At 53.6% G+C, this 24,716-nt stretch overlaps 10 protein-coding genes across 10 annotated transcripts; 4 read left to right on the top strand and 6 right to left on the bottom strand.

Annotated features, from left to right (window-relative positions):
* Window positions 1–406: 406 nt before the first annotated feature.
* J4E83_006728 (uncharacterized protein) lies at window positions 407–1,986 on the top strand (the record flags this gene model as incomplete). Its single annotated transcript, XM_049333638.1, has 4 exons — window positions 407–412; window positions 451–736; window positions 792–1,837; window positions 1,903–1,986. The coding sequence occupies 4 exons, from the start codon at window positions 407–409 to the stop codon at window positions 1,984–1,986; spliced, it is 1,422 nt and encodes a 473-aa protein (XP_049187360.1).
* A 795-nt stretch (window positions 1,987–2,781) lies between these two features.
* On the bottom strand, window positions 2,782–4,545 carry J4E83_006729 (uncharacterized protein; the record flags this gene model as incomplete). The annotated part of the gene is made up of 1 exon (XM_049333639.1): window positions 2,782–4,545. The coding sequence occupies one exon, from the start codon at window positions 4,543–4,545 to the stop codon at window positions 2,782–2,784; it is 1,764 nt and encodes a 587-aa protein (XP_049187361.1).
* Window positions 4,546–5,916: 1,371 nt separating this feature from the next.
* J4E83_006730 (uncharacterized protein) lies at window positions 5,917–6,467 on the bottom strand (the record flags this gene model as incomplete). The annotated part of the gene is made up of 2 exons (XM_049333640.1): window positions 5,917–6,314; window positions 6,386–6,467. The coding sequence occupies 2 exons, from the start codon at window positions 6,465–6,467 to the stop codon at window positions 5,917–5,919; spliced, it is 480 nt and encodes a 159-aa protein (XP_049187362.1).
* Window positions 6,468–7,436: 969 nt separating this feature from the next.
* On the bottom strand, window positions 7,437–8,243 carry J4E83_006731 (uncharacterized protein; the record flags this gene model as incomplete). Its single annotated transcript, XM_049333641.1, has 2 exons — window positions 7,437–8,187; window positions 8,239–8,243. 2 exons carry the CDS (start codon window positions 8,241–8,243, stop codon window positions 7,437–7,439), a joined length of 756 nt encoding a protein of 251 aa, XP_049187363.1.
* Window positions 8,244–10,948: 2,705 nt separating this feature from the next.
* Window positions 10,949–11,662, bottom strand: J4E83_006732 (uncharacterized protein; the record flags this gene model as incomplete). The annotated part of the gene is made up of 2 exons (XM_049333642.1): window positions 10,949–11,555; window positions 11,604–11,662. The coding sequence occupies 2 exons, from the start codon at window positions 11,660–11,662 to the stop codon at window positions 10,949–10,951; spliced, it is 666 nt and encodes a 221-aa protein (XP_049187364.1).
* Window positions 11,663–12,784: 1,122 nt separating this feature from the next.
* J4E83_006733 (uncharacterized protein) lies at window positions 12,785–14,949 on the top strand (the record flags this gene model as incomplete). The annotated part of the gene is made up of 3 exons (XM_049333643.1): window positions 12,785–13,305; window positions 13,690–13,920; window positions 13,968–14,949. The coding sequence occupies 3 exons, from the start codon at window positions 12,785–12,787 to the stop codon at window positions 14,947–14,949; spliced, it is 1,734 nt and encodes a 577-aa protein (XP_049187365.1).
* Window positions 14,950–15,311: 362 nt separating this feature from the next.
* J4E83_006734 (uncharacterized protein) lies at window positions 15,312–15,848 on the bottom strand (the record flags this gene model as incomplete). Its single annotated transcript, XM_049333644.1, has 2 exons — window positions 15,312–15,760; window positions 15,815–15,848. 2 exons carry the CDS (start codon window positions 15,846–15,848, stop codon window positions 15,312–15,314), a joined length of 483 nt encoding a protein of 160 aa, XP_049187366.1.
* A 181-nt stretch (window positions 15,849–16,029) lies between these two features.
* J4E83_006735 (uncharacterized protein) lies at window positions 16,030–17,028 on the top strand (the record flags this gene model as incomplete). Its single annotated transcript, XM_049333645.1, has 2 exons — window positions 16,030–16,956; window positions 17,008–17,028. The coding sequence occupies 2 exons, from the start codon at window positions 16,030–16,032 to the stop codon at window positions 17,026–17,028; spliced, it is 948 nt and encodes a 315-aa protein (XP_049187367.1).
* A 61-nt stretch (window positions 17,029–17,089) lies between these two features.
* Window positions 17,090–18,899, bottom strand: J4E83_006736 (uncharacterized protein; the record flags this gene model as incomplete). Its single annotated transcript, XM_049333646.1, has 2 exons — window positions 17,090–18,209; window positions 18,262–18,899. The coding sequence occupies 2 exons, from the start codon at window positions 18,897–18,899 to the stop codon at window positions 17,090–17,092; spliced, it is 1,758 nt and encodes a 585-aa protein (XP_049187368.1).
* A 293-nt stretch (window positions 18,900–19,192) lies between these two features.
* On the top strand, window positions 19,193–19,944 carry J4E83_006737 (uncharacterized protein; the record flags this gene model as incomplete). Its single annotated transcript, XM_049333647.1, has 2 exons — window positions 19,193–19,204; window positions 19,252–19,944. 2 exons carry the CDS (start codon window positions 19,193–19,195, stop codon window positions 19,942–19,944), a joined length of 705 nt encoding a protein of 234 aa, XP_049187369.1.
* Between the last annotated feature and the right edge of the window lie 4,772 nt (window positions 19,945–24,716).

The raw sequence follows: 24,716 nt of genomic DNA on the forward strand, positions 1-24,716 counted from the left end.
CGGCCGTCGTCTACCACCGCGAAGCTTGGAGTGCCCGCATAGCCCGGAACAGCCGTACATTCGCGCGCGGTATTGATTTTAGTTGGAGACGATTGGTAGCGTTCACCTTCACCTCGTCTCGCCACGGCCATCTACGGCCAGTCGGACCCCTGTCGCCTTCACTGTCTATACAACAATAGGTGAGTTTCTGTTTTCCCGGCTAGTGAGGGTGAGCTCGCCTCCGTATATCATCCTCATACACAGCCAGCCTCTTTTCTCTCACGAACCCTCTTCCTCCATCGCACCGGATCAGCGAATAGTTCAATCGTTGACCTCTTCAGTATCCCACATCAACATGGCTCATTCCCAGAGCCCATCTACTGCTACGGCGTTCAACTCTCTACCCATAGAGGTATGTATTCCCAACATGCATGTGTGAGTAGACTCGAGTATACTGACGATCACTCGTAGCTCAACAAGGCCATTGCTCATGAGCTGGACGACGACAAGGACATCGCGGCCTACAAGGCCATCTGCCGTGCTACCAACGATGCCATCGACGCCGATAACCTATCTTTCTGGCGCGCAAAGTATCGCGAGAAGTACGACTTCAAGGCCGGCTCTTCCAACCTCAACCTGCGTCGGGTATATCAGCGTCGCTCCCGACTATTCAAATATGGTCTTCGTTACAAGTTTCACTATGGAACCCACCAGGGGGAGAGGCAGGTCATCAACATGATCAAAGACATGATCATTGGTACGTCGGAAATACCCAGGAACTGAACCAAATTCTCGTGTGCTAACGAATATAGAATCCTATCAAGGAGCTACCGAAGTTGACGAGCATGGCCGTCTTCGTTGCAAGAACCACGCCCACATTGTCGACTTCATTCTCAAATCCCATATCCTCAACAACGACCGACGGGCCCCTGAGACCCAAAACGGCAAGATGGCTTATATCGACGATGGACTTGCCGCTGTCCGGCTCATGTGCTCGCAGTTCATCTTCAACCTCCAAGGCTTGCGACATGATGTCTTTGCTTTCGAGGACTCACAGCACGCTGTCTACCTCTCATCTGACAAGGAACGCCTCTTCACCGGAAATGACCACAATAAGTTGAACCTTAGGTGGATGCTGCACGCCATGAACTTCTTCCGTCACCACATGATGAACGAAGATGCCCAAACATTGTTCGACAGGATCGATGAGCTAGACGTTACCCAGAAGCCTTCGGCATGGAGAGAACAACTTACCGACGGAGCCAAGCCTCTGAGCAGGTACTGGAAGGGTACCTACTCCTTCCTCGAGAACATTGAGGTTCAGAAGCTGCGAAAGCAGGGACCAGGCAGACAGGTCTTCATTGACAAGAACGTGGACGAGGGCAAGATCCAGGTAGATTTCCAATTGGGAATGGCCTTTACGAACCCTACTGATCACATGCAGTCTCTCGAGCTTGCTTTCGCTGAAGACAGTCGCCTACCCGACGGTCGCGAACTCCCATGGCCACCCGTCTTCGAAGATCGCCTCCGCTCGCTTGGCAAGGACGCTGGAAAGCAGCAAGGCATCAAGACTCAGGGTCGAAACACCGCCCCCAAGACAACTACAGGAGGTAGCATCCAGTTTGAGGGCAAGGGCGAAGACCTCGATGATGAATACAAGGCCCTTGGCTGGCTCAACCCGCTGCCCCCTCAAGGCGGTGTCCCTGGCTGGCAGCGCATCACCTTCATGAAGCATTTCACTGAGGACTACGACCACCCCAACGAGGACAACCTGTGGGCGTACGAGGGCGTTGTCTTGCCTGGTGGCCGCATCATCTTAGGCCGCTGGTGGTTTGCATCAGAGCCAGGTCGTAATGATGTAAGTACCACCGGCCCATGACATCTCATTCCTGCTTTCGATGGACATGTACTAACAAACGCTAGATGGAGTACAACGGCCCCTTCATCCTCTGGGCGGTCGACGAACCCGACTTTGACGAAGACATCAGTGATGATGAGGCTGTTTGAACGGCGCAACACATGCTGTCGGCAGCAACTTGGTTTTGGTCCTCCATTCCAAAACACACATTCCCTTTGTATATCTTTTGGTCATCTACCTTATCTCTCATGCACATTCTCTGGCGTTCGACTATATTCACATACCTCCGGTGGCGGAGTCTTCAAGGCCTGGATGCCTGGACATTTCCCTTTGCTTATCTTAGTTTGGCATCACATATCACATAGCCTCTTTCTCTTAGCTTTTGGAGATTTGGGAGTAGGACGGATGTCCTGAATCAAAAGTCTTGTTCAATGGTCGTGTGCAAGAGTTCGTCCGCATGATATCGAATCTGTGAATGTACCAACCCAAAAGCGAACATGTCGCAGCTGAGCTAGGTCTTTCGTCAAGATACATCACGAAGTCTCAAAAAAAAAACGTGCAAACCAGAGAGCATGTACAAAGAGACCGTTTTCCATTTCATATCTATCTTCATTTCGTAAAGTCATGTCGTGAATCATTCATGTGTGAGCCAGAAGACTCGATTGTCGCATCAGCCAAAAACACTTCTTCTCTTTCCTTTCGAACCCAAGAAGCTGCCTCCATCCATCATCCATCCATCGTCAATCATCAGAGTCGCGAAAACAAAAGAATGGAGCTGCTCAAAAAGAAGAACAATAACATTCACCTCCTCGCTTAACCAAGCTTTCTGAAAGACAGAATAAAAAAAAGGTATGTAACAATACTTCTATCATCCACCGCAGTACAAGTAACCAAGTCGGCCGTGTCGTGAATAACCATCGTGAGTAAACCAAAGAAAAGAAGCTCTAGTACCTCGCACCCATGGGTGGGGGCGGGACCGAGCTACCGTAGGGATTCGCATCGGCATAGGACGTAGGGTAGGATTGGTTGGCAGCTACAGGATATGCGTACGGATTAGCGGCTGCACCATTCATGTTGCCACCGAGGGCGTTCATCCGGGCTTCCTTTTCGCGGCGTTCACGGAGCTTTCTCCTCTTGCGGCGGCGCGTCTCGAGTTCCTTGACGCTGTGGCGTTGCTCGTTCATCTCTTTCCATTCCGAGTAGGCGGATTTGATACCGAGGGCGGCGATGCCCACGGCGGCGGCGTCCTGGAGCATGTTCTTGGACTTGCGTTTGCGCGCTTCTTCGGCCGTCATCTCGCCCTCGCCAACGAGCTTGCGGCGGTTTTCTGAGGCAACCATGGAAGAGTAGACTCCGTGGGCGGCGTGGATGGTGGCCACAGTGGCTAGACCCGCAGTGAGGAGTTCCTTACCTCGTAGCTTCTTGCGCTTCTCCTCCATATCGGTGGACGACTCGGAATCCGCGCTAGAATCCCGTCGACCCCGATCCATTCCTCCATTCTGTGCTGTTAAAGCACCCGCTCCTGCCCCACCGGCGGCGGCTAGTCTGCGATCTGGGTTAGTCCTGGAAGGGGCTTCGGAATACTGGTCGTCCATACCGCGGCCTCGGCTGTACGAGCGGCGGTTGCCCCTACGTGATGGCACGTAGCTGTCCGAGCTGGAAGAGCGGGATCGGTCCTTTCGAGCACGAGACTTGGAGCGCACACGGTCGTATAGAGCTTTGCCTGCTGCGAGCACAGCACCGGTACCAGCTACCTTGGCGATACCGTTGTTTCCTCCTCTGTCGCTGGAGTTGGAGCGGGAGCGGCCACGAGAGCGGGAGCGTCCGAAGATGGACCTGGACCTGGACCTGGCACGAGAACGGGAGCGAGACCTGGAGTCGTCACGGCCACGAGGAGCACGGGAGCGCGAGCGAGAGCCGTTGGCTAGGCGAGAAGCGACAAGACCACCGAGTGCAGACTCGGCGACGTGCCTCTTCTCGTGCTTGCCGGGGTCTCTGTCGATGAGACCGTCGATACCAGCAGCACCAAGAGCGGCAGTTGCAACACGTTGGCCCTTGGCACCGGTCCATGGACCGGCTTCCTTGCGGCTGCGGAAGGCTTCGACGGCACCGGCGACGATAGCGGCTTTGGCGGCTTGCTCCCACTTCTCAGACTTGTGTCCTCCTCGGCTGCGGCTGCGCGAACGTGATCCGTAACGGCTGCTTCGGCGGTCGCGCTCGTCGTAGTATCCGTATCTGTCGCTATCGTAGCCACGGTCGTCTCGACGAGGGCGGGAGCGCGATCGGTCACGCCCGCCGCCAGTGACGGCACCGATGATGCCGCCTAGGCCTGCTGACTCGCCGAAGTCCTTGACTTTGTCGACGATGGACTTGCGGCGCTGCATGTTGGGGCGCTCGGAGTACTCGGAACGGTCATCGTAGTCGCGGTCACGTCGGCGGGGACGGTCATAGTAGTCGTCGTCGTAGCCACGGTTCACTGAGCGGGTGCGGCGGGGCGGCGCATACTCCTCGCGGTACTTGGTCTGCCTATACTCGGCACCGGGAGGGAAGTCGCGGGGAATTTCTTCGATGCTGTCCTCGCGCGCTGCGGGGCGGTAGACGAGATCTCGTGCCCCGCCTCCGCGACCGCCGCGCTCAATGTACGTGGTCTCGGTGACGTACTCGGGCTCCCGCGTACGGTGCCGCGGTGCGTAGCTGTACTCAGACATAGTGATGGTGGTGGTGCTCTATACCGCCGTGGGCGATTGTGGCTCTAGGGGTCCGGCAGCAGGAAGGGTCGTATCCAGTCCGGTATTCTGCGCAAGGCTGGGTTAGTGGGCGCGCGAGGGGAAAAAGAGAGCGGCGGCGGGCAAGCATACCGAGTAGTCGCTTTGTTCAGATAGAGTTTACTTGGCTACTAGCGCAAGTGAGAGGCTGGTGGGCTGTCGCAACGAAGAATAAGGTGCCTGCGAAGTGACGGGACAAAGTGGGTAGGGGAATGGGGTGTCGAGCGGCGCAGGGCACAGGCAGGCAGTGGTATTTAACAGGTTGTCGACTCGGGAGGGCCAGGGCTGATGACTGTCCGTTTGGCTTGGGTCCCAAGGATCTATCTCGGTGCAGGTGGGGTGGCGTAGATATTACCGTTTGCTTGAGGCTGGGGTGGGCAGCCGTCTTGAGGGCACAGAGCGTGCGAGTGATGTCATTGCCGCCTGCCGGGCAGCCAAGCCCAGTTCTTCTGCCACCACCTGCTGCGCCCAACGAGAAGCGCCTGTCCAACCCGGCTAGGTCTCATGATTTGCGCAGCTTTTCTGACCGGCATCCCTCACCGACGCACCCTTTGGGAGTCTTTTCGCTGCGAACATGTTCAACGTGCTGCTCGACATAGCCCCTCTCCGGCCGCCTCCGGAACCTGACCGGTGCCTCACTTCTGTCCATCTTACGTTGCGACGCCCCCAACGACAGCTGCCGTGAGGTAATGCTTATTCTGCCCATCTGCATGGCGGCGTCTCTCAACTCCACATGTCTCGCAGCGTCTCAGTCGTTCTTCCAAGTTTCGGTGCTGCACCTGGCCAGCTCGGCAGCACTCAGGCTCGATGACGAAGCCCGGTGCCATTGTGTGTAGGGGTGCTATGTACAGAACGCCACGTGAGTCGGCTGTCATTGGCCGGCACCCGTGGCAGGCACATGGAACTCCAGCGAACATGCGAGGATACACCTGTCAATCCATGGGCTGACACCTAAACATTGGCCCGAACTACGGAAAAACCGGGTACTACCTGTCAGTTGTCAAAAGATGCCCAACTACATACTTTTCTTCCTTGAATTTTATCACGTAAATGACGATATATCTTCATGATGTGCCATTTTTAGTCGCTACGATCTGCCTAGGTGAGGCGAGTTTCTTGACATCGTAGTAGCTGCATTGTTTCACACAAGTGCGACAACTTTTCAATCCTCTTCTCGATATCCGAAACGACCATCTCTGCATTATCGTTTAACGTATAGTGAACTGTAAATATCTCGCATTCTGCCATCAGACCTGTCATCATATCCGAGTCACGTCACTAGTCTAAGCTGCTCGCCGCCGCCAGCCCATGTCCTTATCCCTCCCTCTGCCTTTTGCGCGAACGTCCTGACATGTACTCACCCTGATCAATTGAGCCCTCATCCCTCTCATTCCGCTGTCTCTTCTTGTCCACCGTCATCAAAGCCGTCATGTTGCCCATCTGGCGCTCCAAGTCTTTTGAGAACTCTTGCAACGCAGGTACGATACCGAAGCACGCCCTGCTGCTCTCAGCCACGAGCGTCCACTTCTTCGTTCCGGGCTCGCTGAGTGTAACCGCGCGGATCATGATGAACTCGTCTGCTCTATCGTTGCGGCGGCCTAAGGCGGCAGCAGCGGGGATGGAAGAGGAGCGGTCAAATACGTGGCGGCAGATGAGGATGGAGAAGCCATGGTTGTTGGGGTAGGCTGGTTGGTACAGGTCGATGATGTATTCTGTTGCGCAGTCAGTATTGCACAGTCTGCTACAGCGCCTTCCGGCAGCGGAAAAGTGGGAAGTGACATACCAAGGACGCTCTGCTTGAGCTCGCGCTGCAGTTGCAGGTCCTCGAGACGGCTCATCTCTTGCATCGCCCTGTGGTTGGCCATGAGTACGATTTGTTGCTGATGTGGGATGAAAGACGTGGGGATTAAAGGTGAGGGAGGTGGTGGTACGTAGGCGCCAGGAAAGCGTCAGTGTGCTGAAGCGGAAGGCGCAAGTGTGCCATGTGGTGGGCAGCCGCCTTCACCTCCAGCTTTTGTTATAGCGAGTAAAGCGAGTATTATAGACAATTATAAGGTCGTCTGTAACTCTCTACGGTATACTACAAAGCTCTGATAATCGTGAAGCTTACAGGATCATCCGGTATATTAGACATCAGAAATTTGCGCTTCGATGTGACCTTCACGTTTCTCAGTGAATTCTGCTCTTCTATACTGCGTGATCTGGCAAACCGTTGTCTCAAGTCCTCGAGCGTTATTTTCTTCGTCTTATTCTCCTCGAGATAAGTCTTCAAAGACATGCCGGACTCGGTGCACTCTTGACGGCGATCCTTGAATGCCTTTGTAGTTTGATCAAACCGCACATCGCAAACAGAACTGCAGACTCGTTATCATCACCAATTGCCATATTTGTTGATCCTGCAGCTTACCACATAGATCCTCCGCTGGGGCAAGGGTTAGCTCGTACAGAGTTGCATAGAGGCATAGGACAAGGCCTGTCGCTTCTCGCATGTACAAGCACAACCATCACGATAGCTATCCCGGGTGCAAGCCGTGAAGTTGATGTAATCGCTGTTGACCTCATATTCGCCTTGCAATATTCGTAGTTACCCTGAGCAACATCTTGCGAGCCAACACCGGTTTGAAATCTCCGCCGAATGATCGTATCCAGCATATCGTAGTCAAACTCCGATGGGACTGGGAACTTGCGACCAAAGGCATCTTCAACGACGAATGGGTCTTGGAAATAAGTCCAGCCGGTATTCACTGCTCTTCCCGAATCTCGGATTTCGAGAACAACGGCGTATATTTGCTGTGTCGAGGCACTGCGTGGTGGTTGGTTAGCTGACAGCTCCACTAGTGTACACGAAGGGAACGGACATACAAGACTTTGTTCACCAACTGCCCGAAGTCGACCAGGAATGATCTGACCTCGCCGAACATGAACTGATGCAGGCCAGTGACTAGTGTCTGAACGTTACTCGCTACAGCTCCTTGGCTAGATACATCATCGCCAATGTCTGTGAGAGTATGTTGTGTATCACGGATTCGCTCAGCAACCTGTGTACGGAATGCATCTGTATACTTCTTCATATCTTGCACCTGTTCTGCGACATGCCGTATCATGAGTATGCTGATGGCATTGCTGTAGCATTGGACGTTTCTCTGAAGTTGCACAACCTCTTCTTTACAACAAAACGTCCAGCCCAGCTTGTCCATGGTACCTCTCAGAGCGTTGGATCGGCTTGCGGAGCCTAGGGACGACTCGTATTTCTCGATCTTCGCCCAGAACACTTCAAGTCGTTGGCGACAGTCCACCGCGACGAACTTGATTGTGTCAAGAAGTGCCGAGGGGGCTGCACTGCTGTCGAGCTGGTCCAGACCATCCAGGGCAGCCTTGAGCGCCTCAAGCTCCTTGGTGAGTTCCTGGTATTCTGATTTTGCTCCACCAACAGATCGCAGACAGTCAGTGATGTCCTTGATGAGTTTGCCGACCGCTATCACATCTCCGATACCGATACTGAGAGGCATGGCCGAGCGATATAAGTGGCGCGAAGGGTGTCTATCCGGGTAGGTCGTGTAGATAAGTGCAGTGGTGGTCGCAGTTCTATCTGTGAAGGGTCAGATACCTAGGTGGTAGATGAGTAGAGCGCCGAACAACATGCCTGATGCTAGTCACGGAGTGCGAAACGGAGAAAGGAAAGATTCGAGGTATGCGACTGCTGCGCGGTCATAAACAAGCTTGGAGAGCGAAACCGCCAGCTTGGGGGCTGTGCTGCAGGTCAAGCATCCCGCCACCACTCCTAGCCTTGCTGCAGGCAGACTCATTGGGCACCAACAGCCTACATCACGAAAATGGAGATGTAGAAGCATCAATGAAGACGGCTGGTTTGCGACTGAAATGTGCACTTAGCGACGTTAACAACAAAGGCACGAGGAAAGCGCAGACGTGCTAAAGCTAAAAGTGCAGGTGCGCCACGTGGTAAGACTGGAAGTCACGACTAGTTGTCCGCTCTCAAAATTGATGCCTGCAAAAAAGGCACTGTATACTTGTTGATATGTCATACTGCTTGAGTCGCATGCGATACTACTTCTGTCATCCTTAGGCGTCGACATGTTTGCCAGCAACATGACAATGAACACCAGACGCGTGGATTCCGCAACGATCAAGACGCTTACTGAGCTGACGGCCAACGTCCATACAACTTGGTGACTTCTTCTCGAGGTTTTGCTCAAGCTCAAGTTGTAACGTCGCAAAGAATCTGCCGTCCACCATACCTCCTATAGAGACACTAGGGCAGGATATAACACCGTCTATCTTGGCGATATCTTCTAGAACAGGGCTGTAGACTGAGGCGGAGTCTCTAAAAGGATCGAATCGGACGTTTTTCCGCAGAGTTCGCTCCATAAAATTGTAACAGACTGCATTGGATGGTCGGCTGTGCGCAAGTGGAAGTAGTGTAAGAGGCTGGAAAAAGTTTGCGCTACTGCTGCGGACGTTTTCGATGTTTGATAACAAGTCGGTAGCCTGATACAGCTCTAAATCAAGGTTCGAGCTTTATGAACCGCATTAGTGAAGTTTCACGAAGGGACTGAGAATGGACTTACCATCCAAACCCCCCTCCGGGGCACGGAACGATCTCTGCCGATTTGCAACGAGGTATGGGCCGTGCTGCCTCCTTAATGATCCCGGTGCTCACGATTATGAACATCGTTATGGCAGTTCCAGGCTGGAGACGTGAGGACTCGGTAATGACGTCAAGACGGTTCTGTTTCCTACACAGTTCGAAATTTCCCATCTTCACCTCCATGGAACACCCGCCAATTTTGAACCGGTGGCGAATGACGGTATCAATCAGGTCGTAATCGTACTCTGTAGGAATGGGAAATTTGACTCCGAAAGCATCTTCCACTTCCAAAGGAGCCTGGAAGAAGGTCCAGCGTGTGTCTACCGATATGACGTTCCGGATATCAAGCAAGATCTCGTAAATCTGCTGCGTGGAAGTACTGAACAGAAAAGTCAGCTCAGGTTCAAACTATGCTATATTTGTGGTACGTACAAGGTACTGCTGATGAGCTGGAGGAGACGAATCAAATACAGTTTGATGTCACCAAAGACGAATTGATGTATGTCTTGGAGCAACGTTTGGACATCGCTCAAGACGACCGCTTGATTCATGTTCTCTTTATTGATGTTCTCGAGAACGGTCCGGGTATGGTATAGCTGTTCAGATATATGCGAAAAATCGATCTCGGTTGTTGCACGCAAGGTCTCCAGGCGCTCAAGACTGTGTTGGGCTAGATGCAGGCTGATAATACTGTGGCAGATATGAATGTCTCGTCGGAGTTGTTCGACCTGATCTTTCCGACCAAAATGCCAACCAAGCTTGTCTGATGTAGCCCTCAATATCGATGGATGGCTAGAGGAGGCCAAAGATCTTTCATACTTCTTGACTCTTGACAAGAATCCTTCAAGTCGTAGCCTGCAGTTCGTGGTCGCAATATTGATCGGGCTAACATGAGCGGATGCATTCATGTCGTCGTCGATGTTATCGAGGTGGTGTAATGAGATATCGAGTGCTTTAAGATCTCTGACCAGCTCCTGGTACTCCGATTCAGCCCCGCCTACAGACCGCAGGCAGCTGATAGTTTCTTTTATCAGTTTTGCAACAGTGATGAAATCACCAACAGCAAATCCGAAAGACATGTTGATGTTTGGTAACGGAGGCGAAGTCTGCTCATCTCGGGTTGTAATGATACATGCCGCTGCGTAATTATCCAGCGCAACTACATTCCGGTGATTTCGTTAAGCTGCGCAATTCGGGTTGGGTGAGGTGGGAAAAACAGTGAGTAGAGCATCGGAATACTCAGGGACGGTGGATTGAAAATGGTGGTAACTGCGACATGATAAGCGCGAGTGCCAAAGATACTGGAGTTGTATATTTCGCCATATACGCATCACGCTCCTTTTAGGGTGGTCGAATGAGAATGGCGGAGAGGGTCATTGATGCAGTCCACATGCAGCCAAGGAAGGCGCAAGCTTACATCCAACTGCAGCTCAATGGCTCCGCGACCCCTTCCAGCCTCGCCATTCGACTACCTGTTCGATCGTTAGCGTCAAATTTAGAGCCGAGTAAAATCGAATAGCCCAGAACGGAAGAAGGGTTACGAAGCACTCTGTGGACCCGAGAACAGAAGACAATAAGACTGCACCTTAGAGCCCCGCGATTGGCTGCTTTGACGATGGCCCATTCCAAGTGTTCGCAGTATCCATGAAGGTTCTCAGTACGTGTGGCAATCAATTGGTAGTTTCCTGCCCCGTCCCGATACATATGTTACACGCATATATACAAAGCGCAAGATCATTCTCAGACCTTGATCGCGTACCGCCGAGGCTTGTCGCTTTCGACGGTCTTTCCTGTCCTCTCCTTCGCCCACAACCTTAATCTTGACATGCGCTTTAGATTTGACGCCTCCCGCTTCCTCAGTATCTCCGACTCAAGCTCCTCTGGCGTAAGCTCCATAGCCGCTGCCTTCTTCTTCTGTATCTCGCGATTCGGCTTGGAAACGTTCTTGTGTAGTAACTTCTCCACTTGCTCTCGAAGCGTCCTGGCTGCTTCCCGCGTGTCGTTTTGGTCAATTGCCCCGCCCATCTTCACAGAATCCCGAATCTCTCTTTCCCTGTCTTTCTTGCCCCATGGTTCGAGGTCGGGTGTCTCAGGCCAGACGAATGGCTGCTCCAACTCTACTGTCATGTATTTCTTGGACTCCTCGCGGAACCAATGCCGTGGTTGTTCCCGCGTATCTCGTACCGGCATTTGCTTGACGTACGATCGGATGTTGAAGCATTTGACGTTGTAGGCGTGGTAGAGGTAGTCGCGGAGGTCGTATTTGGAGAAGTCTAGCGGGACCTGGAAGCGGGCATGGTATGGGGAGAGTTGGGGCGTGCGAAGAAACGCAACCGTGAATTTGGGGCTGGATCGTGTCAGTCTTGAGCATAAATGAGACATCGCCGTGACCTACAGGTATATCTTGTTGCTGCCGAAGGCTATCAGCTTTTTTGTGATGGGCACGGCGTCCATGGTGGCGGGGCGATGAGGTCCAGATTCTCCAATTGCCAGCGTTCGCAAAGATTCGTACGTTCGACAAGGAGTACTATAGCGCTTTAGAGGAGTGCAAAGCGCGATGATGCGCTATATCGACTTGTGATGGCTTTCGCGATGCTCAGAAAATGGATCGGGAGTCGCTCCGCAAACGCCGATGCCCGCCAAGCCTTTTTCAACTTCGGTAGCCTTGCCCACGACTTCTTCCATCGCTCCTGCTCGATACTCTGTTAGGAGTATTCTTTTGTCTGTCGCTTTAGTTAACCACATGACTTTCGAATTCAGATGGATGGAATGCGTGATCTTTCATGCACTGCTTAGCCTACCTCGTCACTTATGTTTGCCAGCCAACAGCTCTGCGCGATACGATCCAACTACCTAAACATCAAAGGTCTATCAGCTTATTATCGCCCGAAGCCTCTCTGTCGTAGATGCACCTTCCTGGGCTGTATGTGTAGCTTTGGTGACGTGCTCAGCCCCTTGTAGCAGGAGAGAGCTCTCCCTCCTCCATAACAGGCCACCTTAGACGACAGTGTCTCCAAGTAGTAGACCTTCCCCCTCACCCATACTAAGAGGATACTTCTCTCATTCTGTCGTAGATCTCTCCCATCTCATCCTTCTTCGTTTCATGTTCAGCTTCTACAACCTCCCCATTAGTACAATCACTTCTTCATCAACCAAGCTTCCCGCATTATTGCACACGATCTCCTTGGTGATACAGACATAGAGTGCGCTTTTGAGCTTGCTCTACCATTGCGTTGCGTTCGAGCTCTTCTTGCATCAAAGAGGAGGTGCAGCACAACAGCCTGTAGGCCTTCGCTGGAACTCTGCTCCAAAAACATACTACAACGCTCTCGTATAAATCGACCGTACTCACACACTTCCCTAACTTGCACCTCGAACACAAAACGAGACGAGGTAGGTGCGCTTTGAGGCTGTATACGCATGCGCACTAGCGTCACCGCGCGTTTGCTCTTTCCAATTCAGTCACCTCGACCTACCTCCGCAGCGACGAACATCACAACACTGCCAATCCTCTCGCCCCGACGCCGCTACTTTGACAGTGATTCTAGTTCTCCACACAACAAAGAAGCCGCAGCGATGGACGGACAGGACACTGGTGCTCTGCCAAAGCCCAAGCCCAAGCCAAAAAGGTTCATTCCGGTGCCCCCGGAGTACCGTCGCCTCACTCATACTACAGAACGCGAGCTCATCGTCAACGAGATCAAGATCAACACTGGCTGCGATGTCATCCCCAAATGGGACGCTGGGTATATCACTCAGTTCGCCATTGCTGGACAAGGTGCAGGCCTTGAGAAAGCCGTCCGATACATTAACCACTGGATCTCTAACGCGCATATCAAGTCAAAAGACTCATCATCATGGGCGAAGACGCCTGCATTCGATCATAACAAATGGTACTACGACAGCATTGAAGAGCGGGAGCGTCAGCGGAAGGACGAGTTCAAGGGCAAGGCGCCTGAGGTATCAAAAGGCGAGATGCCACTGGCGAGCATCATCGTGTGCTGGCCGGAGGACCTCCTCAACGAAGGCGTCACTCCTCGCGATGTCTTCAATAACAAGCTAGAAGCGCTTAACGCCATTCGGACTCAGAACGAGGTGTACATAACGCTCCTTCCTACTCAGAACGACGTTTGGCAGATTGAGATACAAGGCAAGTCCATCGTATACCTACCACATGCGATAAACACTAACGTTTACAGCCCGCGACATAGCGCGTATCGAAGCGGCCGAAGCGCATCTCATGACGATGATCGACAAAGTCAAAGCTGATGCTATGGGACTGCAGCATGTAATCAACATGATTCTTGATGAGAAAGAGGGCTTGGAGGTTGTTCTGGAGGAGGCTGACGCGTGGTGGCCGAACCTGTACGTGAATCACAAGCGTGAACTGCAGACGAGTGCTGACCTCTTTCGCTCAACATCAGTCAAGATCGAGTCGTACCTCGCCTCCTCTCCAGTGGGATAATGGAAACCTCCGGCAGCTTCCGCAATGAGATCATGCACTTCACGCAGCTTTCAAAGATCCAGCATTCATTTCAGCTGGCCCTTGAAGCTGTGCGCCACACGAAAGGCGCGTACGATATGGCTATTCGGCTAGGGTGCCTGGCTCTGAGCTCAAGACATATCAAGGAGGATAAGATTGGCCAGAAGTTCGGGAAGGAGATCTTCTTGAAGTCGATTAACGGACCTGTTACAGTTGAGATAAAGAAGTGGTAAGTGTGTCCCCTCGTGACGACTAGCATAATGGCTAACAACATAGGCTTGCTGATGATGCACTGGGTTCGCAAATTCTGGGAGCACTCTGCACGGCCAATGAATTCTTGGAGCCGACGAAGTCTTCTGCCTACTTCGGTTATACGCCAAAATCGCTGCAAGGCACTCGTCCAATGTTCCGAGGAACGTGGGTGTTCACAGACCCCAGCAGCATTGTTGCCCCACCGCGTGAGCCGGTAGCTGTGCGCCATGCTGGACGTCCTAAAGCGCCTCCCCAAGCTCCTGCTAGTACAACCACTCCATCCGTAGCGCCGCAGTCCGAACTCATCGTTGTTCAGGTCGACTGGACTGATGATGAAGAGGGCTTGTACGAGAAGACAACAACCCGGTACTACAAAATCGATCAGGGTCGTAAAACACCAAAGAAGAACATGGATATCAATCTGCTGGAGCTTGGAGAGAGCCGAGGATGGCACTTCGCCCTTGAGTCCTTGATTCCTGTGGCAGCGAAGAGCATCTCGCCTGTCATTACTGGCTTCGCTGATCGAGTCAAGATGAGACCCAACCACGATTATCGTTCCACCGAAAGCTTCGCTGAGTGGGATCAGACGCCTACCGTCAAGAAGCACCTACGAAACGGCCGTCTGGAAACCATCTACTCATTCGGCATCAAGCAGACATGCTACAAGGTTGAGGCTACTTGTATGTGGTACCCAGGACAGAGACTTCCCGTCTGGGGTCTCTGTGTCCGCCACTCCGAATGGGCTACCCATCTCGCTGAGCTTGAGCGTCTCCCTGTGGGTCGAAAGGCCGACTGGGGTCACACTGTGGCTACCTTCCTGCCAGATGACGGACAGTCTTGCTACTCCAGCGCGGTTGAGGACGAGGACTTCGTAATGAGGAACCTCGATCTGGGCCCTGGCGTTGAAGCACCACCACGCGATGGTATCCGCATCCTCATGGACAAACTGCTTCAGCTATCAGCCATCGTCAGTTCTGTCACAGACATGGGAGGCGTCGCTATCTAAAGGACGGGAAAACCTGAACACCCTGAAGGCTACATTGACGTTAGGTCATCTACTTTGCATGTTTTCATGTTGATGTAGGCTGCAGACCTGTTCGGTTTCTTCCTTGTATGAGGTGGTATCTTGAAGACATCCAAGGCGATCTGAACGAGCGTCAGGCATAGGAGTTCATTCTCATATAGTATCATGCGAACATGACGAATTCTCTACTCCAGTCTTGTGCCATGAAATTTCGTAGCCTCTTCTAGAAAGACCCGCATGGTCCTCCAGATGTGCTTCTACTCTTGCAGCATGTGGCTGATCCGACACTGGCTTCTGGTCTTCCGGTCTTCCCGCATGGTGCCTGCTCATTGCCTCGCAACACTTCAGCTGCCTTGCTCTTCGCCCTTGCCTTCCTGTGCGTTCATGACCTTAAGCCTGATAACCTCCTCCACGACTCTCACGTTCTGCGCCTTGCCCTGCACAACACCCTCCAAGTCCTTCAAACTGTCGCCCAGATCCTTAACCTTGCGCTCATAGAAGTCTTTCGCACTAGCAATGTCCTTCTCCACAAAGAAACCCGTGCCTACATCCACTAGCACGTGCTCATGATCCGTGAGTTTGCCGGGTACGTATAACGAGGATGTCAAGGGGACGAGGAGCGGTTTCGAGACGGTGGCTGGTGTGAGGCCTGTCGAGATGGAGTTCAGGCAGTCGCGGAACTTGGACTGGGCTGTGCGCAGCGATTGGAACGAGTTGGAGAGGTGGGTAAGCTCGGCGTCGAGTTGGGTTTTTAGTTCCTGGAGGCGGGGGACAGGGAGAGATGTGATTTCGACTGCGAGGGAGGGTTAGCACAATGCGCGACGAATTGGGATCTGGATACCATTACTTTGACCGGGCTGTGCGCCCTGAGCTTGAGCCATTCTGATGTCGCGTGGGCTGGTGCTGAGCTTCCAGGTGTTTGTGACGATGTAAACTTTACCAGGGGCAGGTTTTGGCGGGGCGGGTGCTTGCTGCTCGTGTGGGGTACGATAACGTGAGAGCGTGTCAAGCTCCCGAGCGAGCTGCATCCGTGCAATCCTTCACACGACAGTCTAAACCTCCATGCCGAAGCCGGCCCCTGCCGTTCCTCGCCATTGGAGCAGAAGGCCAGATGTACGACCAACAAAATGTCCGCGGTTTCGGATCTTGACGAAGACGGAATACCTGGACAAGAAGAAGGAGTTCAGCATACCTGCATTCGACCCCGACCAACCCGCGCTCTTCCAAAAAGCCTTTCTGGATATACCTGCAATCCGGAAGTGGTTTAAGAAGGATGCCCTCCTCGACGCACCTTTGACAAACAAGTGGAATAATAAGCCCAACACATTCAGATATCCGCAAGAGCTGAACACAGCTTACCTCGAGCAATACGGCGATGCGATCGTGCCATTGGAGCTGACGCGCTCATCCCCCGAAAATGCCCTCGGAAATGAAGCCTTTGAGCGCTTCGAAGCCCCTCTGGCTCTCCTATTACAACACATGAGTGCTGCGGACGCGCAAGAAACGAGTTTGTACCTCGCGCAACACTCGCTAGCCGATCTTCCAGCGCCGCTGCAAGAAGACCTACCCACGCCATCGACTTTCCTACCCCACCTCAACGCCCGCGGCGATATCTACGCATCGAGTCTCTGGATGGGCAGACCGCCTACGCGCACCCCATTACATCGCGACCCGAACCCGAACCTCTTCGTACAACTGGCAGGAAAGAAAACGATCAGGATGATGAAGCCTGGGGTGGGTCGGATAGTGTTCGAGGCTGTAGGACAGCATATACGGGGACCGGGCGGAGATGCGAAGATGAGGGGAGAGGAGATGATGCAGGGTGCGGAGATGGAGGCTATGGAAATGGCGGTTTGGAATGAGGATGGAGGTGGAAGTATGGGGAGTGCGACGGGCTGGGAAACAACTTTGAGGAGTGGGGATGCGCTGTATATTCCTAATGGATGGTGGCATGCTGTTAGGGGGATTGGAAAGGGTGCAAATGCTTCGGTGAGTACAGTATGGAACTTGGCATGGGCAAGTTTACTAACGGTTGTACAGGCCAATTGGTGGTTCCGCTGAATAAACTGCTAACGAAGCGCACATTGCTCGAAACCGATGGAGTACTTTCCGGCGTCAGCCGTCACGACTTGACTTCGACCCTCACAGTAGCCTCTGTCCCGTCGATCCATGTACCAATCGACCGCGTCCCAGGAACGATCTCCACCTCCCTCATGACCCGCTCCATACCCATCTCCGCCTCGCTATCTTCAGAATCCCAGTCGTCGTCTACGATGTCCGTCGCTGACTTCCGCACCGACATCCAATCACCCGTCTCCCAGATCAGTCTGCACTTCATGGGCTTGATGCCGAAGTGCTTCCCAACAATACCGAGAACCGTGTACGCCGTGCCGCTCATCGGGATCTCCGTCTCGAATACCGTGTCTGTGGACGTCGCAAGGTAAAACCTGATACGAAGCAACCGGGCAGCAAGCGAATTTGGATTCACAGCGTTGACAGAACGCTGAACATCCGGCTCGCCATACTCCTCACACAGCCACTCGTACCGCGGATGACTCTTCAATATCTGCTCTCGCAGGTTTTCGGGCGCGAACTGCACTTCCTTGGCGATCATGGAGAGATAGTACGACTCTGCGTTCAGCCGCTCTTTCTCGTTGATGGGACTGTGGTTCAGCGTCTTCAACTGCCCCAGTCGTGCGAGCGTAAGCATGTATCCGTCGTCTGCTGTCAAGTTCCGTCCGTCCGGTGCTTGCAAGGACTGATAGAGCGGGTTCTGCGATACACGCAGGCTCTGGAGACCGGGGAAGACGTGTTTGAGTTGTTCGATAAACCCCCATGTTGAGATCTCGTTGAACGAAAGGTCGACTTCTCGGACTGTGGTGGGGAAAACCGGTATCGATGCCCCGGAACTGGTTATCTCGGAGATTTTGTTCGATTTAAGGATGAGGCGGTGCAGGTTTGGGAGGGCTGTGAGGCAGGCCAGCGAGGATAGAGAGGTGAGGTGGTTGTCTTCGAGTGTTAGGTCGGTGATTGTGGGGTTGAGGGCGTAGTCAGTGAGGCTTGTGTAGAGGTTACTGGATGCGGAGAAAGTTTTGACCGAGGGGAAGAGATGCGTTAGGAGAGCGAGGTCGGCCCAGGGAAGGAGGTTGTCTTCTAGTTTCAAAGACGTGATACCTTTGAAGGCGTCAAGACAGCGGGCTCGCTCTGGTTCTGATACAGATGTATCGCGAAGACGTATGCCACTGCGCTTCTATTAGTATAGTCAAGAGAGAACTGGGTTTGGAGTATACGCACTCAACCCTCAAGCTCTTCAAACCAGGCAGCTGTTCACATATCGCAGCTACTTCCCTCCACTCCTCGAAAAGATTCCTGCTCAGATCAAGTTCCATCGCTTTCGGACATGCCTCCTTGACATCACTCTTCTCTCCTCCTCTTAGCCACCCCTCTCCCCGTGCTTCAGGTCTCTGCATACAAAGCCCATCCAAAATAATAATCTTCAGCTCCCCCAACTGCGCCAGCTGCCTCCTAATCTTATCGAACCCAATCTCCTCCGCCGGCTTCCCATTGAACAGCACCGGCTTCTGTTTCTGCTGCACAGGCGGCTGATGGTTGAACACAACATGAACATCTGGATCCTGGAAGTCTTCCTCCAAAGCTTCAGAGGCGTACTTTGACTTTAGGGCTTGCACAAAGGTGCGTGGTTGGTCTGGTTTGCGGTTTGGTCGGATGAAGGATGCGGATGTTGGGGACGGGTTTAGACAGGTGAAGTATTGGGTGCCTTGGTGTGTGCCGGAGTGTTTTCCTCGTGTGGGTTCGTCCCATTCTACGCCGAGCCAGAGGCCGGTTGTGCCTTGGATGGGGCCGTAGTAGCGGATTGTGCAGAGGTGGGCGTCGTAGGAGAGGCGCTTTCCTATGTAGATTTCTGTTGCCATGATTGTTGATGTCCTCGGTGATTCCTTCTCTTTTGACATGTATCTGTCCAGATGCTAGCATGCACTACGCGAGGTGAATGTGTGGAGGCAACCGCGCACGTGATATCGAAGTGCAGGGATCAGGTACCTGGACACTAGCGTCGCACGCCTCCAGAAGTTCTGTCGCGCAACATCACTTCACCACGACGACTTCTACACCGCCCAACACCTGACCGTTGCCTACGTAAAAGCCATCCTCTTTCCTGTCTAATCGCGACCAAGATTGACACAGCAGATCGTGAAGTTTTGCTCGGATGGATTACCAGGTACGTCCCCCGTCGCGAAAGTCAGGAACAGCTACTAACGTCTACAGAACCGCGCAGGCTCCAAATTTGGAGGCGGTGGTGTCGCATCACAGTCCGCGACGAATGCCGACCGACGAGAGCGTCTCCGAAAGCTCGCGCTCGAGACCATCGACCTTGACAAGGACCCGTACTTCTTCAAAAACCACGTCGGCAGCTTCGAGTGCCGCCTCTGTTTGACGGTCCACCAGAACGATGGATCCTATCTCGCCCATACACAAGGAAGGAAGCATCAGACAAACCTGGCACGTCGTGCGGCGAAGGAGCAGAGAGAAGGCAAAAGAGATGATGTGGGCCAGCAAGGACTCCTCGCGGGTGTACTGCCCAAGAAGAACGTCATCAAGATCGGTCGGCCTGGATACCGCATTACAAAAGTACGCGACCCGAACACACGCCAAAATGGCTTGTTGTTCCAGTTCCAGTTCCCGGACCTCACCCCCGGGATCACTCCCAAGGTACGTGTCATGAGCGCATACGAGCAGAAGGTGGAGGAGCCAGACCCAAACTACCAGTACCTCATTGTGGCTGGCGAGCCTTACGAGACGGTCGCGGTGAAGCTGCAATCTCGCGACATCGACAGACGGGAGGGCAAGTTCTGGTTCTGGTTCGACGAAGACGCCAAGGAATTCTGGTGCCAGATCCTCTTCAAGACTGAGCGTGACGAACGCTTCAGCGCAGTACCAGGTCTTGCTCCCGGACGATAGCCGCGCTCTCATAGGTGGGGCGTTCAAGACTTCTACTACTTCGGGAATTGTACTTTTAGGGCGTTTTGGCAGCGTTCATCCGGGGCATCATGACCATCTTTGAGGGGAGTTTACGTCGGTGTAGGTAGTCCCGGAACAGAATATTGGATAATGCAAATCTAACATGAATCAAGAAGTGCTTGCTGCCGATTGTGTAGTGCCAAGCTGCTCTTTCCGAGATTGAAATATCCGGCATGCGGTTACATCGTGAAGCGTTGAACACGAAGTGCCAAGTTCCCACATGGCTCTATTGGCAATACTTGTGACTCACTCCAGGCAAGAACTCGCATCTTCAAGTGCAGATTGTGTTTGAGGGTTGGCCAGGTTCAGCATGTAGAAGGTGCGCCTGCTCGATCTTGGATGCTCACATGGCAAGAAGGCTTCCGCCTTGCGTCTGCACCTTCCCTACAGGACCTCTGGGCCGAACAGCTTCAGCAACACGATCCACCATTGCCTTCTCACCGTCTTTCTCGCTTCTGCATTCAATCGATCAGACCGCTCCGTTGGTTCGCCACCGCTTCAAATACAAATTGCCGGCTGAGCTAAAGCCAGAACTTGCTTGCCGCTTGCGGGTATCTGGCCCTTCTGGTACTCGATCATGCTGTTTCAGTGATCAGCTATCATCAGGCCAAGAGCTACGTGCGACTAGACTGCTGCCGTTCATACATTGCAGTAGTGTGCAGGCGTTGGTATGCTCGCCTCCTCCTCGGTTCTATACTATCGAAGCATGTTTGATGGAGAATGACGCAGCTCCCTGAGAAGGCTGCTAACGCGCTTACTTTTGTGCTGCAGCTTGTCGCTTCAAGTAAGACTTGACGGAGCCGGTCTCGGAACGTCGCCTAGCAAGCGTTGACGCCTGAGAGCCTTTGCTCTTGAAATGTCGCGAACCGAAACCAATGGACAGCCCAAATTCAGTACGATGAGGATGTTCAATGCATTACTGAGGAGTTCCACACGATAGGTGTAGGTTGTGCCAACTAAACCCCGCCTCGATTGTGTTGACACCGAGTTGCTTTGAATCCTACTCGGGATCCGGATCTAAACGGCATCAAGACTGTATGACACTCGAAGACGGAAGAGGAAATCCAGCTAGATGGACGCGTGGAGCTCAATTCACCGCACTCTCCACCTCCAATACTACATCGGACTGAATCCGGTGGAGACTTCAACTTCACGAGCCTTGTTCTCTTGCTGTATGGTCCATCGGATACGTGGGTCTCTCTTTAGGTCCCACCGATTCACCTGCGGGAGTGGATGACTATCTAACTCAAGGCGGTAGGCGTAGGCTTCCCGACCTCAACAGACATCACGTTCTACTTGGACTCATCTCCGGGTCGTTCATGAGTATCATCTGATGCACGAATGGATAAATACGATAACCGCCCTGGTCTTTTCAAGCCCTCGGCGCAACTGGTAGCACCTGACCGTCTTTTCGTCGAACGAATGCTGGATCTGGTCTGATGATTGGCCACGACTACCTTAAACGTTGATGCAGCCTCGCCACGCTTCCCCACTCTGGAGTGGACCGCCTCACCGTTCGAACGCAGTTTGCCTAGGCCGATGATCTGACATGGAAAGAACGACAGCGCCCGGCAGGATTGAGGATCCGAAGGGGCTGGGGTTCGTCTCTAGGTTGCAATAGCGCAGCTACTCTCTAGCGAGCCTTGGGGACATGCCGAAGCCACTAGCACCCACTATCTTCATGATTCAAAATCACAAATGGACCATGTTGGAGCTGATCCGCGATTGCAGGCAAAATTGAAACATGAACAGTGAGCCCGTTGGGGACGATCTCGAACCCTATACTGGACGTTTGATTACACTTTCACACAGCGGACCTGCGTTTGTACATGGTGTTGCAGCAACATTTGTTTTTGCTTCGGTGTTGCAAAAGCCGATGAAGAAGAGATGTGCTTCACCGCTACGGTTGTACGACCCGCTGCATGTGGCTTTCGTACGGGAAGCCAAACGGAATCCATATCCAGTGTTAGCTTACGGGACATCCGCAGTTGGCTGCAAGAACAAGCACTCACCAGTGGATGGTCCTACCCTTTCCATTACCTCGGATTTCTGAAACGAGGTCTCGACGTGAAATGGACTCGATATCATGGAACGGCTACAACCGCCGTACGCCGCGATCTTCAATCTAACTTGAACGTGGGACCATCTTGGCGTCTGATGTCTCCCGAAGCTGGGATCCAAGACGGTGGATACAGCTGTCATATGATCAAGCAGCTATCCTAGCCTGACGGTAGTGCCCCGCCAAGATATGGACTAGGTCTAATACTTGAATTTGCATTGGAATGTTTCAACGATCCTTGTATTTAGCGCGCTACAGGTGTCATGACAGCGGTGTGCGGGTTTAGTAGCATGATGGTGAACGTCAGGCTGGTTGAATGCTAACGAGGGGTCGACATGTCGAGAAGTCGGAGCCGTTCTCGCCCTCCTACCCACGACATGTATGGCATATTTTGAACCAAAGAAGAGGAGAGCCATGTTCCACTCGCGTGGTAGTCCCGGGTTACGAAGACAACGGATATAAGCGACTGCACTCTATCAACATGGCTCCATAGATGAAGACTGATCGGCCGTGTTGTTTCTTCGTACCCCACTGGAGAGTACCGAGTTCGGACGCAACAAAGGCTCTAGCAAACAAAGAATGGCAACGTTTCTAAATTGGTTTAGACCCTGCAGTGAGAGGCAGATGACAAACTTTGGCCTCAGGGTCTAAGACATGGAACAATGTGGCACAGCCTCCCGAGAACGCGTCAGGAAAGAGACGCGAAAGGCTGCGCGCGTCCAGCATGCCGAAGCGGGTGCCGGCATCGTCGGCTTACAGGAAGACACAGTGTGTTCTCCGTCTGAATAGATTACGTCTTGCACTCGCGTAGTTTCAAGAGCATGTCAAAGGGCACGGCGCACGGACGGAATTAGGTAGAGCAAGCGCTCAAGACAGGCAAGACGAACGGACATGGCGTTTCGACTCCCGCTAAGGTAGTGGCGCGAGCTGCGGAAGGGATGTGAGATATGGGTAAGGTAGCATGGTGGGGATCGGTTACAGCACGGGCAGGCCAAGGGTCATGTCGACATGTGCCCTTGTTGGTTCGGCGGGGAACGGGTCGCTTGGTGGAACAGATCGCCAACTCTGCGATGAGGGTGCTGTCCACACGGAACGAAGAATGAATATCGAAGCGTCCAAGCGCTGTAACTGGATGCGCGGGCTAGAGAGCAGTGTCTGGTAGGAAGCGATTCCGGTGCAATGGATCGGCTTGAGCTTTCAGCTGCAGCAGCTGGTCATAGGCCCGCGAAGACCGACGGCGCTACGAGAGGACGAGCCTCCACTCGGCCTAGGAAATGCTAGAGGAAAACGAATTGCACAAGCAAAGGCAAAGGTCGGCGATCAGCGCAGCATTTTTAGACGTCGCGACGGAGTAGCGGGAATACGAGCAGGCAGGAGTAGCTTTTGACCGATGCAGCGCAATTAAGTCGGGCTTCCTTATTCGGCTGTTGCGGCAAGCAGGAGCGGGCTGGGGTAGCATGGCGACGGGCGCTGGGGGAGTCAGACGATACGGGTTGATTGATAGAGAGAGAAGGTCGAATGCATGACGACGGCGGCCGCCAATGCAGGCCTGGGTAGTCTGTCTTGGGCGCGCTGCAGGCCCACGGGTCTAAAATCAATGATTCGATAGCAGCCTGCTGACACGGTCGCCTTGTCGGGAGCTGCTCAATCAGCAGCTGGCGGGCTCGTGAGTGGTGGGGAGTCGCTGGGGAGAGGTGGATAGGCAGCGCTGATGACCCAGGCCTCGCGTTCGCGCAGACTGGCCGTGAGAGAGAGCAAGGCCCGGCGCGCGCGGGTGCTTGGCCTGTTGCGGTGGAGACGGAATCGCTCAGCGAGATCCAAGCTAGTGGTCGCTATCGCGCAGCATGATGCAAGTAATGCTGTTCGGCTCCGTGCGCTCAAGAGGTAGTGAAAAGCCACCGGCTCGTGCAGGGCCGCGGGAGAGCCACTTTTTATCACACTGCAGCTAGCAGAGCGCAGCGCCTCTCCTGCCTGAAGCTTGTCGCCATTGTCAGTGCGTGCCATTTGCTCACTAGACGACTTGGACGTCCGCCGCGCGGGCCGTCAGCTGCTGGGGTTGCAGGGCATATCAGATTGGGCCTCGCTCCCATTTCGTAATTCACCATAACCCGATTCCCAGTCCGTCGCTCGCAGAAGCACCCAGTGGTCTTTGCTCCCGCACTCGCAGCTCACGCCGCCGCGCCAATCGCCCACACGCCCACACAGCCGCCCATACATATCTTGCACCAAGGGCTCCTGTCGCTGGTTAGACAGCCTGCACCGCCCAAGGTTCGTTCCCCCCAACCGTTCGCTCGCCCCGACACCTGTCCTGCCCTGCAAGTCACCTTACAGCGGCTGCTCGCAGTGTCTGTCCCTGCCTGCCTGCACGTGTCGTGTCTCTGCTATTGCCAGGGCGCGCCGTCACCTCAAGCTCAAACCTAACCGCGTCCTAGCCTGTATCGATCCGCGAGCACCGTCGGATTCGGAACATTGCGTTTGTACCACCTGTTCTGGCATTTTCCGCGACGCTGTTCTCGCTGCGCTGCTAGGACGCACCTGCCCTCCCCTACCGAACGCGCCTTCCCGGCGAGTCTTGGCCCCACCCGCACCTGCCGAACTTGAACCTTGGTTCGACCGCGCCGACACGACACTGCTCCCATCGCCTCCAACACAT

The sequence above is a fragment of the Alternaria metachromatica genome (genome assembly GCF_023757995.1).
Source record: "Alternaria metachromatica strain BMP 0045 chromosome Unknown scaffold_15, whole genome shotgun sequence".
Lineage (NCBI taxonomy): Eukaryota > Fungi > Ascomycota > Dothideomycetes > Pleosporales > Pleosporaceae > Alternaria > Alternaria metachromatica.